Source organism: Numenius arquata, unplaced genomic scaffold, assembly GCF_964106895.1.
Source record: "Numenius arquata unplaced genomic scaffold, bNumArq3.hap1.1 HAP1_SCAFFOLD_51, whole genome shotgun sequence".
In the NCBI taxonomy this organism is placed as follows: domain Eukaryota; kingdom Metazoa; phylum Chordata; class Aves; order Charadriiformes; family Scolopacidae; genus Numenius; species Numenius arquata.
This window is the reverse complement of record NW_027415430.1, coordinates 531,434-553,365: the sequence shown is the minus strand read 5'-3', so window position 1 is coordinate 553,365 and position 21,932 is coordinate 531,434. Positions and strand designations below refer to the sequence as shown.

The 21,932-nt window shown below is 52.7% G+C and overlaps 1 protein-coding gene across 1 annotated transcript; it reads right to left on the bottom strand.

Moving 5' to 3' along the window:
* Positions 1–18,395: 18,395 nt before the first annotated feature.
* Positions 18,396–19,355, bottom strand: LOC141478704 (olfactory receptor 14I1-like). Its single transcript, XM_074167688.1, has one exon. It carries the CDS (start codon positions 19,353–19,355, stop codon positions 18,396–18,398), a length of 960 nt encoding a protein of 319 aa, XP_074023789.1.
* Positions 19,356–21,932: the final 2,577 nt, after the last annotated feature.

The following is a 21,932-nucleotide window of genomic DNA, read 5'->3' as shown; positions in this document are numbered from 1 at the left end:
TCCATGCCAGAATCCTCTCTGTAGCTCCACATCCCAGCACTGAACAGCCAACCCCCAATATTTCATTTCTTCTTCCTGCCTTTAGCACACTCACTGCTGCCCCCACACTGCTCTCTCCCTGCACGCCCATGTGTCTCACAAACCCTTCCTCTGCCCCTGCAGTGCTGAGACCTCAGCCCAGGAGGTTTGTGCATCCTCCAGGCTCATGGATGTTTCCTGAAGTCCATCCAAGTGTGGGCAGTGAAGGAGGGGAAAGGAGCAAGTTGTCAGCCCATGGGGCATTCCTAAGAACAGCCACCCCCAGCAGTGGGCATTCCCCATCCGCCAGGCTGAGGCAGGCACACAAGAGATGAATGTCTGTATCACCCCTGGTTTGCAGAGGAAGGGTCTTCCTTCCTGCCATTGTCCCAGGAGAAGCCTCTTCCTCAGCCTCTGCCCACAAACATCCACTGCTTCCCACGGCTGGCTTCAGACACGGCTGTAAGGATTGGCTAAAGCCATCAGCCGTCCCCTTGCTTCTCGCTGACGTTGCTTGACCCTCTCTAACAGACTTACACGTGGCCAATCACCACTGCTCAGGGCCACTCGCCCTTTGGAAGAGCATTTTGGACTTTCCTAGTGCTTTTTATAATCTTCCTCGCTCCCTCCAGAGCACATGGTGGGCTTTCTTGGCCAAACAGGGCCTTTTTCACCATCTCTTAAGAAACAGTCGTCTTTTTATGATCCTCTGTGCGGGAATAGTCATCCCAGAAAAGCACCAAAAGTATCCAAATAGCAGTTGAGTGAAGTGCCAGTAAGAACCAGGTGAACTCCCCCCATGGCCGTGGCTCCCTGGCAAGGAGCCTCTTCTGAGAAGGTGATCCGGCCCCTGCCACTCTCTGGAGAGGGAAACCAGCAGCGTCTGTGCCACACGGGGACACAAGGGGTGACTTTTGCAAGACCACCCTTCATCTGAACCACTTTTGATATGTACTTCAGGATGGGATATCATACCTTATATGGCAAATACTAATTTAATTGCCATTGTCCAGACTTGCTATTGTGGAAGTAGACTGTTACTTTAACATTTCTTTTCATCATTATTATTATTTTTTGCCACTCTAAAGGAAATCACAGAATCACTGGAAGGATCACTGATGCTTTATCAACAGAAGACCCGCCAGCTTTGCATCTCAAGAAATAGGATGCCAGAGGTCAAGAGAAGGATGGGTTGGGAAAACTCATGGGATTTGGGAAACTGAAGCGTGAGCCCCTCTCCCCGACATCCTGCCCTCCTCCGTGACCTGTGTGAGAAACTCCATCCACTGGGTCTGAGCTCACAGTCGTGTCAAGAAAACGGTGTGTACCTGCAGCCAATGTTGTCCTTCCAGTTCAGGATTTGAGCTCCCACTTAAGACCAAGAAGCCCAAGGATCCCAGTTCCTAGAGGGCCAACTAATGAGGACATCCCACAGGCTGGGGGAGTTTTTCTTTACTGACAAAGATTTTGTTGACTTTTTTTCCTCCCTCTTTGTAACTTGACTGTCAGAATTCATGCATTGAATCTACTTTGACCCTTTAAAACTGTCTCTGTGAAAAAATAATCCAGCACAGTTTTGGTTTTTTTGTTTGTTTTTTTTTTCCCAACCCAACTGTACTTGGAGCATTGAAGAGTCTTTCCAGATTTGGAGTGGTTTTTCAGAATGTCTGCTCCAAGAGGGGAAATATCTCAGCCTGCAGATGGAAGGACGGGAGGAGGACAGCATCATTCAGGCTCAAAGGGAATTGGAGGGTGTCTTGACCAACCTCCCATTGAGAACAGGGTCAGACCTGAAGAGTCAGGGCTTTGTTCAAAGATGTCTGGATCCCTTTCCAGGACAGAGCTGTTGCACGCTCTCTGGGAAACAGCTTCCAGTGCTTGACTATCCTCATGCTGGAAAAAGTTCCGCCTTATCTGTCTTGACCATCCCTTTTCTCAGCCCATTGCCTCTTGTCCTTGTATCTTCTACCATGGATTTGACTCAGGCTCAGTCTTCCTGGTAACTGTGTGATGCTGCTCCATGTTCCCCCCAAGAGCTCCTCTCCTCCAAGCTGAACAAGCCCAGCTCTCTAAGCCTCTTCTCACAGTACAAGCTCTGTCAATGTTGGTGTCCCTCCAGTGACCTGGCTCCACTTTGCAAGGTCTCTTAATGCTCTGTCTAAAGCTCCAAGAGGCAGTTTGTGGCTGTTGCCTCTGTCATATCCATTCACCACTGCAGAAGAGACCTTGGGTCTGTCACCTCTCCAGGTAGGCTCTTTCACAGGTTACCCCATGCCTCCCCTTCTGCAGGGTAGAGACGCCCAGTTCCCTCAGACTCTCCTCAAAGCTCAAGCTTTAGGGACTTCACCATCTCGTCAGACCTCCTCTGGACCCTCTCCAGTCTCTCCATTTTCCTTTTGAAATGCAAAGCCCACTGGCTCATCATGGCAGCCATCATGACTCAAAAGCCCTTCTCCTCAGGGCACTCCTTACCTGGTGTGGTCACTGCCCGTGCTGCTGCATGGAGTTGTTGTGCAACTCTTTCTTCTAAACCTTCAGGTTTCTGATGTCCAAATCCCCAGGTGGGTCAAGGTCCCTCTGGACATAAGCTCCAGCGGTCAAGCATTGGAAGTACACGTGCTGATGTTCATCCTGAGTCAGGGTGCCGCTAGCAAGAGCATCATTGTAGAAGCTGCAGGACACTACAGATAAGAAGACAGTACTGGTGTAATGGAGTTGCTAATCTGGGTAGAAAGCACTGGGATACCATGTCAGAAACACCAAAGGTGGGAGCAAAGTGAGGAAAGGCAGCGCCAGTGGGGAAATGGTGAAGAGGAGTTGACTTTTTGCAAGGGAGAGGATGAAGTTGGTTAAAGAGTGGGACTTGAGACGTGGGAAAATAGTGCAATGGGAATGAACGGTTAAGCAAAGGAAATGATCTGGGCTGTTTGGAGATACCTGTCAAGTAGCCCTGCATCTGAGCAACCCTGCCTGGAGCAGGACAAGAAACATGCAGCTGGTCTGACTGTACCAACATCTGACCGACTTCCATGGACACAGGAAACCCAAGAGCTTTCCCCGCTGTCACCACTTCCTCACTGAGGCTTGATTTACCCTTGGAAAGTCCATGCTGACTGCTTTTGGACACATTGTTCTCTTTCCAGGGCCCAGAAATGTCACCCAAGGGGACTCTCATTGATGGCACACTAATCACCCCAGGGAGCTTGTACAGCCTGTGGGTCCCTGGGCTGGGCCTCTTTCAAAGGTGGGGGCAACATTGGCTTGTCCTCACTCACAAGAGAGCTCTGCCAAGCCTGTCGCCTTCCAGAGGTGATATTCCAAAGAAATCTCAGTCTTCCCTTGTGACTTCACTACAACTATTTTGTCTGTTATATGGTGTATTTTGTTTCTCTAATCTTTCCTATACTTACACTTGTCCTGATACAATGGTCATTTGCAAAGTCATCTTTTCAGATGCAGACTGTCTAGGAAAAGGCCCTCTCCATCATTCTCCAGTTTTCTCCTCCCTTTACTCTTTGTTCATCCAGGTACCTCTCACCTCTGCTGCTCTTTCACCCTCAGGGAGTAAAACCTTGTTTGTCTCTGTAATCTCATTGTCTCCTCAGCCAGCTCTTTAATTATGTTTATATCTATCTTTGTGTATCTACCTACCTCAACTATTTCTCCTAAGATTATCCCTTGTAGAAAGGCAACCTCATTAGAGGCAGTTTGTACTTTGCGTATGATTACACAGTGTTTTCTTGTTTATGAAAACTGACTGTGCTTTACTTTTCTTTTCTGAAGAACAGGCAGAATTCCCCTGTGGCTGTGAGCAGCCAGGTCTCTGAGGAGAGCAGGTGGGAGATGGTGCAATGGAGCTGTCACATCCAGACTGGAGTGGAGAAGTCTGATGCAAGGAACAGTGATGTCAGTCCCAGGTGGGTGAGGTCAGACCTGGTGGGGTTGGGGAGGTGAGGAGCAAAGCTGTCCATACAGGGATGGACATCACGGGACTGCTTTTCCTGACCTGGCCAGACCTCCTGAGGAGACACTCGGCCTCAGTATCCCTTGGAGAATGCTTCCATCACCTCCTCTGTAAACTGAACACTCATAAAATACATCCTTTACAATCAAGAAAGCATTTTCATTAGATGCACTTTGAAAAAATTGTCATTAACTACACCACAAAACCTCCCCAAGTAGCTGTACAAGTCTTGAAGGAAATTGCAAAGAGATAAATTCCTTGTTAAGGCTTTCTGTTTCCAAGGAGCCCCATGGGGTATTTGCTGCTGAGTCCATGAGCCTCAGATACTGAGAGAAGATTGAAGAAAGTGCTCAAGAAATCAGAAGCACAACCCAAACTTCCTGGAAGCCTTAAGGAGCCCCACTGAGGGCAGTTACTGACAAAGGCTCCCTGGGGACTCGTTAGAGCAGATAATTGGAGGCTGTGATTGCAGGTAGGCAAAGGCAGAGTGCAGGTGGCTGTAATGCTGAGGAAAGCCTGGCTTTGTCTGAGGAAGCAGAAAGGCCAAGCCCCCACCCCCAGGCCCTGGCAAGGCAGATCCTGCCCCTCACTTGTGGCTCAGGGCTCTTCCTGGGGGCAGTGGGATGTGGGGGTGAGCAGTGCCCAGGGCAGGAAAATTCTGTGACACCTCCTGGCCTCCCAAAGAAGGGGCGAGGATGAAACAAAGTCCCAAGATTCAAACGAATCGTAGACTCATAGAATCATTTAGGATGGGAAGGACCTTTACGGTCATTGAGTCCCTCACACTCCCATGTCCACACCTAAACTACATCCCTATGTGCCCCATCTACACATCTTATAAACACCTCCAGGGATGGTGTCTCAGCCACTTCCCTGGGCAGCCTGTTCCAGCGCTTGAGAAAGTTTTCAGTGAAGAAGTTTTTCCTCATATCCAATCTACATCTGCCCTGGAGAAACTGCCAGCCATTTCCTCTCACCCTATAAACTTGTTACTTGGGACAAGAGACACACACCCACCTTGCTATAACCTCCTTTAGGTTGTTCTAGAGAGCAAGAATGTCTCCCTTCAGCCTCCTTTTCTCCAGGCTGAACAACCCCAGTTCCCTCAGCTGCTCCTCATGACACGTGTTCTCCAGACCCCTCACCAGCTTCCTTGCCCTCCTCTGGACACGCTTCAGCACTTTCTTATAGTGAGGAGCCAAAACCTGAACACAGCACTCGAGGTGCAACCTCAGCCGTGTCAAGTACAGGAGAGACCATCACTTCCCTGCTCCTGCTGGCCACGCTGTTCCTGATACAGGTCAGGATGCTGTTGACCTTTGTGGCCACCTGGACGCTCTGCTGGCTCATATTCAGCCACTGTCGACTGACATCCCCGGTGCTTTTCTGCCGGGCAGCTCCAGCTGCTCCTCCCCAGCCCGTAGCGCTGCATGGGGTTGTTGTGATTCAAGGGCAGGACCTGGCACTTGGCCTTGTTCAATCTCATCCTGTTGGCCTCAGCCCATCGATCCAGCCTGTCCAGATCCCCCTGTAGGGCCAGCCTAACCTCAAGCAGGTCAAAACTCCACCCCACTCCGTGTCATCTGGAAACTTACTGAAGGTGTACTCGATCCTCTCATTCAAGTCATTGATAAATATATTAAAAGGAACCGGCCCCAGCACCGAGCCCTGGGGGACACCACTAATGACCAGCCGCCAACTGGATTGAACTCCATTCACCACCACTCTCTGGGCCCGGCCCTCCAGCCAGTTTTTTACCCAGGGAAGAGCACGCCCACTCAAGCCATGAGCATTCACTATGTCCAGGAGAACTCTGTGGGAAACAGTGTCAAAGGCTTTACTAAAGTCCAGGGAAACAACATCCACACCCTTTCCCTCATCCACCAAGCAGGTCACAGAATCACAGAATATTTTTGGTTGGAAGGGACCTTTGAGATCATCAAGTCCAACGAACAAAAAAAAAACAAAAACAAACAAACAAAACCAAAACCAAACCAAACCAAACCAAATGCCCACAACCACACCTCACCCCACCCTCAAACAGACAGAAACCAACAATCTCGGGCACTAGAGCATGCCCAGAAGTGCCACATCTACACATTTCTTAAATTCCTCCAGGAATGGTGACTCCACCACCTCCCTGGGCAGGCTGTTCCAGTGCCTGACCACTCTCTCAGTAAAGTAATTCTTCCTAATATCTAATCTAAACCTCCCCTGCCGCAACTTCAGACCATTTCCTCTGGTCCTGTCATTATTCCCTTGGGAGAAGAGGCCAACACCCACCTCTCTACACCCTCCTTTCAGGGAGTTGTAGAGGGCAATGAGGTCTCCCCTCAGCCTCCTCTTCTCCAAACTAAACATGCCCAGTTCCCTCAGCCTCTCCTCGTATGACTTGTTCTCCAGACCCCTCACCAGCTTGGTGGCTCTCCTCTGGACACGCTCCAGCAGCTCAATGTCCTTCCTGTAGTGAGGGGCCCAGAACTGAACACAGCACTCGAGGTGAGGCCTCACCAGGGCCGAGTACAGAGGCACCATCACTGCCCTGCTCCTGCTGGCCACGCTGTTCCTGATACAGGCCAGGATGCCGTTGGCCTTCTTGGCCACCTGGGCACACTGCTGGCTCATGTTAAGCTGGCTGTCCACCAACATCCCCAGGTCCTTTTCTGCTGGGCAGCTTTCCAGCCACTCTTCCCTGAGCTTGCAGCATTGCCTGGGGTTGTTGTGACTGAAATGCAGGACCCGGCACTTGGCCTTATTAAACCTCATCTCATTGGCCTTGGCCCAATGATCCAACCTGTCCAGGTCCCTCTGTAGAGCCTTCTGACCCTCAAGCAGATCAACACTCCCACCTAGCTTGGTGTCATCACTCATGATCCTCTCTATGATCTTTCCCAGTACCGAGGTCAGACTGACAGGCCTATAGTTTCCCGCATCCTTCTTCCGTCCCTTCTTGTAGATGGGTGTCACATTGGCCACCCTCCAGTCATCTGGTACCTCTCCTGTTGACCAGGATTGTTGATAGATAATGGAGAGAGGCTTGGTGAGCTCTCCCGCCAGCTCTCTGAGTACCCTTGGGTGAATCCCATCCGGCCCTATGGACTTATGCGTGTCCAGGTGCATAAGCAAATCCTTAACTACTTCCTCCTGGATTACGGGGGGGTTGTTCTGCTCTCCATCCTTATCTTCCAGCCCAGGAAGCTGTACACCCTGGGGGTAGCTGGTCTGACTATTGAAGACAGAGGCAAAGAAGGCATTAAGTATCTCAGCCTTCACCTCGTCCTTGGTCGCAATGTTTCCCCCCGCATCCAGGAAGGGATGGAGATTCTCCCTGACTCTCTTTTTGTTGACATATTTATAAAAACTTTTTTTGTTGTCCCTTATATTAATGGCCAGGTTGAGTTCCAGCTGGGCTTTTGCCTTCCTAATTTTTTCTCTGTATAACCTAACAAGATCTCTGTACTCCTCCTGAGTTGCCTTCCCTTAAAAATGTTAAACAGTACCGGTCACAGCACGGACCCTTGAGGGACACCACTTGTCACTGCTCTCCCTCTGGAATTCAAGCCATTGAGTACCACCCTCTGGGTGCGACCATCCAGCCAATTCCTTATCCACTGAACAGTCCACCCATCAAATCCGTATCCCTCCAATTTGGCAAGCAGGATGTTGTGAGGGACCGTGTCAAAGGCCTTACTGAAGTCCAGATAGATCACGTCCATAGGTCGTCCCTTATCTACTGACCTAGTCACTCTATCATAGAAGGCCACTAGGTTAGGCAGGCAGGACCTGCCCCTAGTAAAGCCGTGCTGGCTATCTTGAATCATCTCCGTGTCCTCCGTGTGCCCAAGCATGGCATCTAGAAGGATCTGTTCCATGATCTTCCCAGGCACGGAGGTGAGGCTGACAGGTCGGTAGTTCCCAGGGTCCTCCTTTCTACCCTTTTTAAAAATGGGTGTGATGTTTCCTCTCTTCCAGTCCACAGGGACTTCACCTGACCGCCACGACTTTTCAAATATCATGGAAAGCGGCTTGGCAACTAAGGTGGTCAAAGAAGTCAGTAACATTTTAGGAACGGATTGGCAGTTACATACTCCATACCGCCCACAGGCCAGCGGCCAGGGGGAGAAAACGAACCATCTGATAAAACAACAACTGGCTAAACTTTGCCAGGAGGTTAATTTGCACTGGGATCAGGCCCTTCCTTTGGCCTTGCTAAGGATCCGAACCAAGGCAAGGTCCAAGGAAGGAATCAGCCCTTTTGAAATTCTGTGTGGAAGACCCTAGCAATTGCAGTATGCCAGAGATCTTACACAATTAGGTGACAATTATTTACAACAATATGTAATTAGTCTGGGGAAACGGTTAAATTCAATTGAGAAAACTGGGTTAGCTGGAGAACTGAAATAAAGACAGATTTCTCGACTGAGCGGGTTGGTTGGATTTTACACAGCAGGTGAAGGGCCCTGATTCAGGGACATCTCCTCCCGCCCCGTTTTTTCCCATTCCCTGCTGCAGCTCCCTTTGGGTGAGCCCTGGCACCGGCTGCTGGAACCTGCTCCCCTGCACCATCCTGGGCCTCCACAATACACCTGCCTCCCTGCTCTGGACCGAGGGGACCCAAAGGACACGTGGCAGAGCGGTCCCCAGGGGGAGTCGCCACTGTCCCTCCCCGCAGCGGCGAGAGCAAGGGTTGGTGCAGGGCTTCTTGGTCTGAGGAGAAAGAGCCCTGGAGAAAGGATCTCAGCACAGAGACCGCCAAAGCCCAGGCTGAACAGAGCTGGAGCAGCCCCTCCAGCTTTCTCCATGAGACAAAAGCTGTTCTGGCTGGTCACCTCCTGACCCATAAGAGCTGCCGTGTGATGAGACGTAAGGAATGGAGGATGGTGAGGGGTGGGTGGCTCAAAGGCCCGGCAGGTGCTGCCTGGAGACTGGGCTGGCACTTGTCCGTGAGGAGGGGCTGGGTTTTCCCGTGGCATTTCCATACATCCAGACCTCTTTGGGAAGGACGGGCACCACTTGCCCCGGCGTCCCACAGACACTCTGCAAGACTCTGGGCAAAACCCACTTGATCAGTGATGGGATGGTTGGGGAGAAGTGCTTAGGACAGGAAGGAAGTGAAATGTGTTGGGATTATTAACTTTGGGGGGGTGTACGTATTAAGCTGCCCCCCCGTTAAGGGGGCTCGTTCCCATCCCCGCTGCGCATCCCGTTGCCATGGCCCGTGTTCCATCTGCAACTGCCAGTGCCTGGTGACGGGCACGACGCAGCCTTCTGCCCTGCGCCCCACAGCCCTTCTGCCCTGCTCCCGGTGCCTTGGACCAACGACCCAGCCCTTCCCTTCCCGCTCCCAAAACCACCTTCCTCCCTCTCTTTTGCACTCTGGGAATCATGAAGGCCCTCAGGAAGAGGTCGCTTGTGCTGGCAGAGGTACGGCCCCGCTCCACGGAGGTGGGCACCCCCCAGTGCCCAGGCAGGATGGAGAAGGCTCCGCAGGGATGGGGTGGGATGGGGCAGGGACCCCGCTCTGGGGAGCTCGGGGGGCCAGGAGCTGGGCTCGCCCTCTGCCCCCAGCCCTGCAAGGCCAGGGGCTGGCAGAAGCCCTCCTGGGCTGCTCGTGCCCTGCTGGGACGGAGCATCCCTGCGCGGGGGGACACGTCCCCGGGGGAGCCCAGGGCGCCCCGGGCTGGTGCCGCAGGGATGCTCGCCGGGAGCAGCCGGGTGCTGCCCGGAGCCTGAGCCGGTGCCTCCTCTGCCCCTTTCCAGGCTGGAGCCGGGGGAGCCGAGCCCTGCCCCCAGAGCAGCGCCGAGCCCAAAGGGCGGCTGCACAGAGTAAGGAGCTTCTGGGCACCCAGGCAGGCGCGGGGCCGGGGTCTGCGCCTGCGGGGCCGGGGTCTGTGCCCGGGCCCCACGGGGCAGGGAGCAGGGCCGCTCACCCCTCTCCTCTCTGCTCCGGCAGATCCAGAAGACCTTGACACACCCCAAACTCAGGAAGGAGAAGAAGATGAGGAGCCTGCAGCTGCAAGCAGTGGCCCTCGACTGCTGGTGGGTGCTGGTGGCCAAGGAGTCGCCCGGGTCCAGCCAGCTCCTACTGGGGACATGCCCAGGGGTCCCATCACCCCACGGCTCTTGCCGGGTGGCGAGACCCCTGTTCCACGGGTCCTCTTGGCTGGCCAGGGCAGGACCAACGCACTTTTCTGCTTGCCTCTGGGCTTAGGATGTGCCAAGTTGCCCTTGAGTCTGCAGAGGCAGCTGCCCAAAGTGTAAAAGAGTGGATCGAGCTGGAGCTGGCAATGGAGATCGATGAGGATGAGCAGGAGCAGATGGAGGTGGATGAGGAGGAGGAGGCAATGGATGTAGACCCCCCACCAGCAGCACAGGCACGTGCTCCCCACCCACTGCCCGCAGGGAGGGAGGGTCTCCTGCCACCGGGCTGGGGCTGGGGGGTCCCCGCTGCAGGGACAGGGCTCCCGGTGCCCTCGTCCTGGCGGCACAACCGCCCCCACCGCGCTGCCCTGAGCCCCCGTCCGCTTTGGGACGGGAGCGGGTTCTCGGGGCCGGGACACCCAAGTCTAAGCCGGAGCCCAGCCGGGGCTCAGCGCTGGCGGCAGAGTCCCGCTCTCCCCAGCGTGTCCCAGGGCTGTGGCCATCGAATGCCCGTCAGGGGCAAGCCCCAGCCCAAGCAGCTGCTGCCGCTGAGCCGGCTCAGGAAGCCCCAGCTCTGCTGGGCCAGGCGCTGCTCGTTAGCCAAACGGCCCTGCCACTTGCTTTGCTTCCAGGGCCAGCAGAGCTGTGGGGACCGACGGCGAGGAAGAGGAGCGATGAAGAGGAAGCGCTGTAAATAGTTCTAGAGAGTTGGTGTTTTGTTAATAGTTTTACAGGGTTGGGGTTTTTTTTTTTGGAAATAGTTTTACAGAGTTGTTGTTGTTGTGTTGTAAACAGTTGTTGAAAGTTGTTTTGTTGTTCATAAAGAGTTGTATGTATGTTTTTCAGACCCAAGCTCTCTCTGTGTTTCCTTGGGCACCCGCGGCGTTTGCAGAGCTGTGGTTTCCACTCGCTGGGGGTTCCCGGGGCTGGAGGGGGCTGGGGGTGCTGGCACGGCCGCCCCGGGGGCAGGGGGTCCCTGTGCACAGAGGGGTCCCGCTGACGCAGGGGACGGCACTGGGCAGCAGCGGGGTTCATGGGCTGCTGGAGAGCGGTGTCCCCAGCAGCAACGGGGTCCCCAGCAGAAGCCTGAGCTCTGAGGTGACCCACCCCTGCCGTGATGCCGTCAAAGCAGCAGGAAACCTTCTGCTCCCCTTCCTGCTGGAGGGAAAGGGAAGGGACTCACGGGGCACGAGCCGGGATCAGGCCACTGCGACGCAAGAGGCAAAATCTTGAACCTTTCAAGTCCCCACACTCAGGGCTTTGCTTCTCCTCCTGCCTGGTTTTCCCCTGGGCCATGAGCAGAGACGAAGCCCCGAGCAAAGCCCTCCTTTCCCTGCTGCCATTCCTGCTGCTGGTAGTGGCCCTGTCCCCGACTCGGGGCGACCCGTGGAGTGCGCAGCGCAGGCTGCGGGGGAGGCTGCGGGGGGCTTTGGGGAGAGGGAGCTGTTGAAGGGATGCCCTGGGGCCTGTGGGTGCAGGCGAGGAGCTGTGAGTGCAAAATCTCAACTAACCCCCTAAAGGCCATGACATCCTTGGGAATGGCTGGTGCCAGGATCAGGGAGAACGTTTTGTAGCTGTAGCTGCTGATGTTTTATGCCACGGTCCATGGGTTGAAGATGTAGACCTCGACGAAGTTGCTGGGTGCCAGCTGCTGAGGTCAGTTCTGATGCCGTCACCGCTGCGCTTTACTTGATTTTTCATCAGAGTCCATTAGTTTGGGTGATTCTTGCTGTAGTGCAACCAAGAGCAGTTATAGAAATGAGATGTACAGCGGCAGGGTCATTTAGCAATTAACATCATACAGTTTATTCATTGGCTATTCTCGCCCAAAATCAGGTCCCCATGAGGGACACGTTGCACTTCCCCGTCCTTCCGCATCACCCGCCAAGTGCACCCAGGTCCCGGAGCAAAGGCAATCCCATGGATGGGTTTGCCTTTGCCCGAGGCAGGACTAACCCCGACGGCCTTCCCTGACATATTCTTCATGTGCACTACGGGGACTTTATCTCCCTCCACAGCACGTGGAGGTTTTGGTTGGGCAGGGCCAGCTCGGTTGGTAGCTCCCCTGGTGTTAACTAGCCAGGTGGCCTTTGCTAAATGTGTATCCCGATGTTTTAAAGTCCCACCACCTCTTGCTCTCAGTGTCATTTTTAACAGCCCATTGTACCCTTCGACCTTCCCAGAGGCTGGTGCGTGGTGGGGGATGTGACAGACCCATTCAATGCCGTGCTCTTTGGTCCAGGTGTCAATGAGGCTGTTTTGGAAATGAGTCCCGTTGTCCGACTCAGTTCTCTCTGGGGTGCCATGTCGCCACAGGACTTGTTTTTCAAGGCCCAGGATGGCGTTCTGGGCAGTGGCGTGGGGCACAGGGTATGTTTCCAGCCATCCGGTGGTTGTTTCCACCATTGTGGGCACATGGCGCTTCCCTTGACGGGTTTGTGGGAGTGTGATAGAATCGATCTGCCAGGCCTCCCCAGATTTATATTTCAGCCATCGTCCTCCACACCAGAGAGGTTTTAACCGCTTGGCTTGTTTGATTGCAGCACGTCTCACGTTCATGGATGACCTGTGCAATAGTGTCCATGGTCAAATCCACCCCTCAGTCACGAGCCCATCTATATGTGGCATCTCTTCCTTGATGGCCTGAGGTGTCATGGGCCCATCGAGCTATGAATAATTCACCCTGATGTTGCCAGTCCGGATCCACCTGAGCCACTTCAATCTTAGCAGCTCGATCCACCTGCTGGTTGTTCTGATGTTCCTCAGTGGCCTGACTCTTGGGTACATGGGCATCTATGTGACGTACTTTCACAACCAGATTCTCTACCCGGGCAGCAATATCTTGCCACAGTTCAGCAGCCCAGATGGGTTCGCCTCTGCGCTGCCGGTTGCTCTGCTTCCACTGCCGTAACCACCCCCACAGAGCATTTGCCACCATCCATGAATGGGTGTAGAGACAAAGTACTGGCCATTTCTCTCTTCCGGCAATGGCTAGGGCCAGTTCAATGGCTTTCACCTCTGCAAACCGGCTCCATTCACCTTGTCCTTCAGTGGCTTCTGCAACTTGTTGTGTAGGACTCCACAAGGCCGCCTTCCCCTTTCCATGTTTCCCACAATCCGGCAGGACCCATCAGTGAAGAGGGCACATCTCTTCTCACTTTCTGGTAGTATTTCATAGAGTGGAGCCTCTGCCGCGTGTGTCACCTCCTCCTCTGGTGACATTAGAAATCCTTACCTTCTGGCCAGTCCATGATCACTTCCAGAATTCCAGGGTGACTGGGGTTTCCCATTCGAGTTCCCTGTGATCAGGGCAAACCACTTTCTCCACGTGGCATCAGTTGCACGATGTGTGGCAGGGACCCTTTCTTTGGGCATCCAGCACCAGCAGTTGAGGTGCTAAGAGGAGGTCTGCTTCTGTACCAACCACTCCTGGAGCAGCTCGAACCCTTTCATACGCTGCCAATATCTCTTTTTCAGTTTGAACAAAGGGGGCTTTGGATCCTCTGTATCCCCGACTCCAGCATCGTGAGGAGTACCTAGAGCATATAGGAATTTACATAAGACAGCCATGAGAACAACCAAACAACACGGTGTCCAGCGTCTATTTAACTAATATAATAAATGCACATCACATATTCCTTTTAGAACGCTCTGGTCAGATCTGTCATTATCTCAACCCTTCATACCCACATTGGGCACCAAAAGGGACTGTCCTGGTTTAGCCTCAGACAGCAAAAACTCTGTGCCTGGAAGGATCATGGACACATCTTGATCTGCATGGAAACTATGATAAGGCACATGGCAAATGAGAAGGTGATTGGTGACAGCCAACATGCCTTCAATAAGGGAAAATCATGCCTGATAAATACGATGGCCTCCTACGATGGTGTTAACAGCATTTGTGGATAAGGAAAGAGAAACTGATATCATCCACCTGGACTCGTGCAAAGCATTTGACACTTTCCTGCATGACATCGTGGTCTCTAAATTCGAGAGACATGGATTTGACAGGTGGATCACTTGGTGGACAAATAACTGGCTGGATAGCCACACTCAAAGGGTTGCAGCCAATGGTTCTATGTCCAAGTGGCGAGCAGCGATGACTGGTGTTCCTCAGAGTTCGGTACTGGGACCCGTGCTGTTTAACATCTTTGTTGCAGACATGGACAGTAGGATTGAGTGCACCCTCAGCAAGTCTACTGATGACACCAAGCTGTGTGGCACAGTCAACACGCTGGAAGGAAGGGGTGCCATCCAGAGGGACCTAGACAGGCTTGAGAGGTGGGCCTGTGTGAACCTCATGAAGTTCAACCAGGCCAAGTGCAAGGTCCTGCACCTGGGTCACGGCAATCCCAAGCACAAATTCAGGCTGGGTGGAGAATTGATTGAAAACAGCTCTGAGGTGAAGGATTTGGGGGTGTTGGTGGATGAGAGGCTTAACATGAGCTGACAATGTGCGCTGGCAGCCCAGAAAGCCCCCACATCCTGGGCTGCATCAAAAGCAGTGTGGCCAGCAGGGCAAGGGCTGGGGGGACTCTGCCCCTCTGCTCCGCTATGGTGAGACCCAACCTGGGGTACTGTGTCCAGCTCTGGACCCTCCGAACATAAGAAGGACATTAACCTGTTGGAGTGAGTTCAGAAGAGCACCACAAAGATGATCAGAGGGCAGCTCTGCTATGAAAATGTGTTGAGAGAGTTGGGGTTGTTCAGCCTGGAAAAGAGAAGGCTCCGGGGAGACCTTATAACAGCCTTCCAGTACCTAAAGGGGTCCTAAAGGAAAGCTGGGGAGGGATACTTTATAAGGGAGGGGAGACATAGGATGAGGGGGAACGGTTTTAAACTTGAAGAGGGGAGACTGAGATGAGATCTCAGGAAGAACTTCTTTGGTGTGAGGGTGGTGAGACCCTGGCCCAGGTTGTCCAGAGAAGCTGCCCCATCCCTGGAGGGGTTCAAGGCCAGGTTGGAGGGGGCTTTGAGCAATCTGGTCTAGAGATTTATGGGTTTAGAAAACACTAAACTACTTTAATGAAATAGTAACAAAAAGATAAAAAGGAAATAATGAAATAGATACAATGTATAGAAATATAAAACTATATCAAGTTTCCAGGAAGATGTCACCAGCAGGCACTGGGGAAGTTCCAGACTGGACTTGGTGATGGATGGGAACCGGATTCCGGATCTTGGTTCATGAACCCACAGATTGGGATCAAAGGTAGACAAACTGATAAGGTCCTCCTCAGATGTCAGTCGCTGAAGAAAGCCATTGAAGAACCAAGCTGACCCTTTGGTCCCTCCGCTTTTACATCTGAGCGTGGAATATGGGATGGACTACCCTGTTGGTCAGCTGTGGGTCACCTGGCCTGTCCCCACAAGTGCAACCCCTCCCTGGGTTACACGACTGAGTCGGCTGACCCTGACTGGCACAGCAACAAGTAAGAGCAAGAGCCTTTCTCACTGGACAGAAATTTAGCTCTGCTCCACCCCAAACCAGGGCAGCCAGGCAAGGTGAAAAGCTGTGTAATGTCCTCAGTCTCTACAACATCTGTGCCAGAGGTCAACCCGTACCCTTTGGGGTCTTTAAAATACCGTCTCCCGAGGTAGTCTATGCCAAGGATGCACGGAACATCTGGGCCAGTCACAACAGGGTGCTTCTCCCATTTATTCCCAGTTAGGATCATTTCGGCCTCCAATACAGACAGCTCTTGAGCCCCCCTTGTCCCTCAAGAAATAGTGACAGATTCTGCCCCTTTATGATTTGATGGCAATAGCACCTGTGAATGTGAATAGCAACCTCTGAATGGCACCTTTGTCCACCAGGGCTTTATACTTTTGTTTCTCTAACATGCCAGACCATCGAATCCACGCAGTCCAATAAAATCAGTTGTCCCTCTCCTCCTCCTGGCTGGAGGCAGGGCCCCTCTAATATTGAGCACAGTACCCATGATTGGCAGATGAGTTCCTGTGTGGACTGGGGAACTCCTCACCGTAGACCGGAGCAGCCATCCTCCTGGCAAAAGTCTTCTATCTGTTTTACCTTGCAGCTCACGTACTCACACTTGTAGGACAAGGTAGTTTGTCCATCCTGCTTCCTCATGTCCTCTCCATATCCAGAGAAACAGGACCACCGGCCACTTTGTGGCCTGATCTGTCTCTCTTGAGCCAGTCTCGTAAGAGGGTGTCTACTCCTAACAGCTGGTATGTGGCTCCATGCAGGGGAAGAGCGGGACCTTTCCTCCATCCTGGACAGTTTATCGAACAGTTTATCAAATAATTCCTTGGTTTCCTCAGTCATTTTCTCAGTGTTCTCGACCATCATTCCCTGGGTTTTCTCAGCCAGTTTTCCCATGGCTGCAACAACGAAGGGATGAGAGAGATTGTCTTCATACTGTCGTACGCTGTCAGCCACTTCATTTACAGTTGGTGTCTCAGCATCAGAACCTCCCCAGACCATTGTTTGCAATGTGTGGGAATACCTTGGTGGTGCACTCTGCACAAACTTCCGCAACATAGGGCACTGCACGGCATTTCATCAGGGTCTGTAATCACTTGCCAGTCACTATAAATCGTCTCTCGCACATCCAGTTCTCTCAGGCACCTTGTTGATAACTCCGTCTCTGGCCAGGTTTCCCAACTGCCTGGCCTCTCTACCATCTCAGTCTATGGTATTGGCCTCGTCATGCCAGTGTCAGAGCAAAGAGGAGATAGGTCTCACCTTCACGACAGCTGAAGTCCTTTCTCATATTTTGCAAGTCCTTCATAGATAAGGACTGAAATATTATCTCTGTGTCTGAGTCCTCCTCCTGCGCTGACGCTGCCCAAGGAGGACTCTCTCCCTGATCTGCTTGAGAAGGACCCTTTCCCAGATCTACTCTAGAAGGACCTTTTCTTTGTCTGTTTTATAAGGATCCTTTTTTATAAGGATCCTCTCCTGGATCTTCATCAGAAGAATTCCCCCCATGGTGTCTGGCTTCAGCTGGTCTTTGTCATAAGGGGCTGGGGAACAAACTGACCTCTTGTTTTGCTTCCTGGTCACCAGAGAAACTTGTACCAGTACTGATAGAGTTGGAGTAGCAGCAGTACTCGTTGCCAGAGCAGTTGGCACACATGGTGCTCATTGTTGAAGGTGGAATAGCTTGTGCTGGTACAGGTGGCAGAGTGGCTTGTACCAGTACAGGCATCGGAGTGGCTTTTGCTGGTATGGGTGATGGATTGGCTTTTGCTGGTAGGGGCAGTGGAGTGTCTTGCCAGGTTTGAGTAGCAGCACTGAGTGTCTTACACTTAGTCCTGCACCAAGGTTTAATAAGAAACCACTCCCTTAACCCACTCTCTTCCTCATGCCTGCCCTTCCCCACTGCTTATCCTGACATTGCAGAGCCCTCATTAGCCTGTCCATCCTTTGCTTTCACCTTATTGTGAAACTCCATCCATTGTGCACCCAACACAAGGCACATGGTGTCCCTGGAGACCTCTTGCGCTCTCCTAGTGGCTCCTGATAGCTCCCTGAAGGCCATGAGTCTGTCAGTAGCCACACAAAATAGAAAACAGTCCCCAGAAGATGCCTCTTGACCGTTCAGGATCTCCAGTGGCACTGGGCACTCACAGGTCATGCTCAGTCCAGTCCTTATTGCCTTACACGACACCCCATGCCCTCATCCATCCCTCTAGTCCATTCAGCCCCCAAGTGTGGGTTAACAGGATTGTGGAAGAAGCAAAGACCAGAAGAAGGCATAGAATAAGCAGGAATACTGGCAGAGGATGGCCCATGAGCAGCGCCTAAAGACCCATGAGCAGCGCCTAACAACCCTACTGATCGAGGGGAAATCCGCCCGTCCGGCAGTTGGGGGTTGCAAGGGGGTGTCGGTTGGGAAAGAAGATAACGCTGATGGACTTAGTGATCTGAAAGACTATATAAGCTAGGTGTTTGTTGTAATAAACGACTCTGGTTGAAGCCCCGACCTGAGTCCATGCTCTTCATACGCTACACCTGCACATCATCAAGGCCTTTTTAGGCTGCAGTTCCCTGAGCGTATTCTGCAGTTCAGTGTGGGAAAAAAACACACAAGTTTCACCCATGGCACTGAGGAAATCCCCTTTTATTACAAAGATGCCACAAAGGAGGTCAGCATTAACATGGTGTTACAGAATGTCTCTGGGTCAGACAGACTGGGTTAAACCTCTGAAGACATAGAACAAAAGGAAATATTTGTGTACAGAGAGGTTTATAACCAATACAATGACCACAAGACAAATGTTGCCCGAGATAAATATGAGGTCACCTGTGAAGAGAGATGGAAGACTTATTCCTGCTGAAGTACACTGGCAGAATCACTTTCCACAGGGCATCCTTGATCTCCTTGTTCTTCATGCTGTAGATGAGGGGGTTCAGTACTGGAGGCACCAGTGAGTACACAACAGCCACCAACAGATCCAGGTATGGAGAGGAGATGGAGGAGGGCTTCAGGTGGGCAAAGAAGCCAGTGCTGAGAAACAGGGAGACCACGGCCAGGTGAGGGAGGCACGTGGAAAAGGCTTTGTGCCGTCCCTGCTCAGAGGGGATCCTCAGCACGGCCCTGAAGATCTGCACATAGGACACCACAATGAACACAAAACAACCAAACACTAAACAGACAGTAAGCACAAGAAGCCCAAATTCCCTGAGGTAGGAGTGTGAGCAGGAGAGCTTGAGGATCTGGGGGATTTCACAGAAGAACTGGCCCAGGACATTGCCCTGGCAGAGGGGAATGGAAAATGTATTGGCCGTGTGCAGGAGAGCATTGAGAAACCCACTGCCCCAGGCAGCTGCTGCCATGTGGACACAAGCTCTGCTGCCCAGGAGGGTCCCGTAGTGCAGGGGTTGGCAGATGGCAACGTAGCGGTCGTAGGACATGATGGTGAGAAGACAGAGTTCTGCTGACATTAAAAAAACCAACAGAAAGACCTGGGCAGCACATCCTGCATAGGAGATGGCCCTGGAGTCCCAGAGGAAATTTGCTATCAATTTGGGGATAGTGGTGGAGATGGAGCCCAGGTCAAGAACGGAGAGGTTGAGGAGGAAGAAGTACATGGGGGTGTGGAGGCGGTGGTCACAGGCGATGGCGGTGATGATGAGTGCGTTGCCCAGGAGGGCAGCCAGGTAGATGCCCAGGAAGAGCCCGAAGTGCAAGAGCTGCAGCTCCCATGTGTCTGCGAATGCCAGGAGGAGGAACTGGGGGATGAAGGTGCCATTGGACATTTTCTTGCTCTAGGAATAGGGGCTCTGTTGGAGGAGGAAAACATTTGAGAAAAGCCTATTCAGTTTCTCATAGAAACCTCCAAAACTTCCCCTCCCTTTTCAGGAAGACCTCTGGCAGGTCCCTATCATTAGTTGTGGTTGATGCTTGCTGAGGGTGCCACTGGGAGCAGGGGGCTCTGCTGTGGGCTTTAGAGGATTCAGTCTCTCCCGTACTGCAATTGGTAACTAGGAAGACGGGGTGATCTCAGATTAAATCCACTTTTGACATCAAAGAGCTTTGCAGCATTGTCACTCCCAGTTCACCCAAATGCAAAGCAGAGCCGAGGGGACTATGTTTTGTGTATTTTGTTCCAGTTGCCCCAACACGGTGGAGGAGTCTCCGAGTCCTTGGCACTCCTGTTCTCCAAGTGAAATCTTGAGGGTACTGAAAGGCAAAGGGACTGTCCCTAAATGCAGAGTGAGGACAACTGGACTGTCCTTTAGGCCTCGTCTCAGCTGCCCTGTGCTGGCCCCTCTTTGAGATGCAAGACAATAACACCCAGGTGTTCCCCTACAAGAAACAAGATACTGCAGAGGAATCCAGTTTCCAAGTGCAGATCCCCAAAACCCTCATCCCATCTTGTCATACCTGAGGAGGATCTCAGCTCTCCCCTCCCAGCCAGAGAGGACACAGAGGGCTCCTTGCAGCTGCCCACATTGAGCCCTCCAGCAACATCTCCTTGGCCTTAGCTCAGTGGTGTCTTCTCTGTTGGACACTTAGAAAACACAGAGATGTCATGGGACAGTTGTGACCTTCTGTATGGCAGCATGCAGCCCAGCAGGGCCACTCCAGGGAAAGAGTCAAGTGTCTTAAAGACGGGGTGGCCTGAAAGGTCTCTTCCAGCCTGGCACACTGCAGTGCTGAGCCCCAACACTCGGGAGAAGATTTGGTTGTTTTCCCTCCATGGAAAAATCTGCATGGGAGGACCCACAGTGCTGGTGTCCCAGCTGAACCTGAATCCCCATCTCCCGTTTTGTTGGTCGAGCTGCCTGGAAGGAAACTGATGGCCAGGTGTTTGTGACACTGAGGGTGGGGGCTACACTGTGCGGAAGAGGAGACCTGGGAATTGCTCCAGGGAAGGGGCCCGCACTGCAGGAGATGGCAGCGAGGACCCCGAATCTCCCCTCCCACCACATTTCTGCAATCTTCTCCCTCTTCCTCTCTGACAGTGTCTCTGCCGCCTGGAGCTGTGTCTGCCGGGAACCGCTTCTCCGTACCCAAGTCTCCTCCCTTTCAGTGCCCACAGAAAGAGAGCCCCATCCCACCCGCTGTGTGCTCAGCTCTGTCCTGCAAACACCTCCTGGCAGCAGGGACCTACTCCAGGGCATCTCTGTCTGTGCAGCGGCTAAGGAGCAGCTCAGAAAGCTCTTAAAGAGAGGGGGTGACCCCATGGCTTCTCAAGAGTGGAAAAATAAATTCCCATCTTTGAAGTGGGCTTCAAACCCAGCCAACCATGAGGACTAATCTCAAAGCACAGACTCCTTCCCTTTCAGGTAACCCTGACTTTGACCATCCTCTTGAAAAGTTTCCTTGGAAATGACCTGGGGGTGATCCCCAGAGGTGCAGGGACCCTCTGCGGAAGGACAGCCCTAGGCACCCCTGGCTGCACGCCCAGCTTTGTACCCCTGCAGTCACTCCCAAGACAAGGAAACCATCATTCCCTCTCCCACTGAAGTGCAGCAGGGAAGCCCTGCTCAAGAGCAGTTCCTCCTTCTCTACACTAGAGAAACTGCGAGACTCCTCCTGCCAGATCCTACAGGCTGTGGGATGAACCAGGTCTAGGATGTCCCCCCAAGAACACCAAATTCAGTACCCTGCAACCCTAAGCCCTGCAGACTTACCATGTAGAGGTCTGTAAAGATTTCTCCCCCAGTGAGAGCTCAGCCAGCCTCCCACTCCTAGAGTGCCTTTAACCTCTCTGCCTTGTTCCTCTCACCTCGAAACCTGCAGGCTGTGCCCTCAGCCCTGCTGCGTTTTGGGCAGAGCTGTCTCTCCGTGGTGCTGCCTGGTTACCATGAGCTCCCTCCATCCCAGGAGCCCGGCCCAGCTCAGCAGCAGAGGACCAGCCCAAGGCAGCTCTTTCTCTGCCTCCTCTGGGCTCCCTGGAGGTGTCCCTGGGGCTCCAGGGGAACCTGCTGTGGAACAGGTTGAAGTCATCAGTGATGATGATCTCATCAACATCAATGATTCCCATCTCTGCACAGACACTTCTTTCCACCAGAGGTATTTCTTGTATTAGGAAAAGATTTGGGCATGAGAATCACCTTTTCTTATCCCATCATTCGACAGGACACAAGGAAGACTACAGCAAAGGATCTAAATTCTCCAAGCTGGGGGGAGTGGGGGTGGGATGTGTCTTCAGTGGAGTGAATTTAGAGATTTCATTCTGAGTTTCTGGTCCCAGGGCTAGAAAGACATTCAGCAATCTTTTGTCTGTGTCATGACTCTGCTCTGAAGCAAAGCCTTTGCACACACAGGGTCTTGGACACCTCGTACCAAGTTTTCTTCTGGCAAATATGAGCTCCCCTGTTCCACAG

What these genes read in the sequence shown, in the direction of transcription:
- LOC141478704 (XM_074167688.1), bottom strand. Translation starts at nt 19,355, where the DNA reads ATGTCCAATGGCACCTTCATCCCCCAGTTCCTCCTCCTGGCATTCGCA.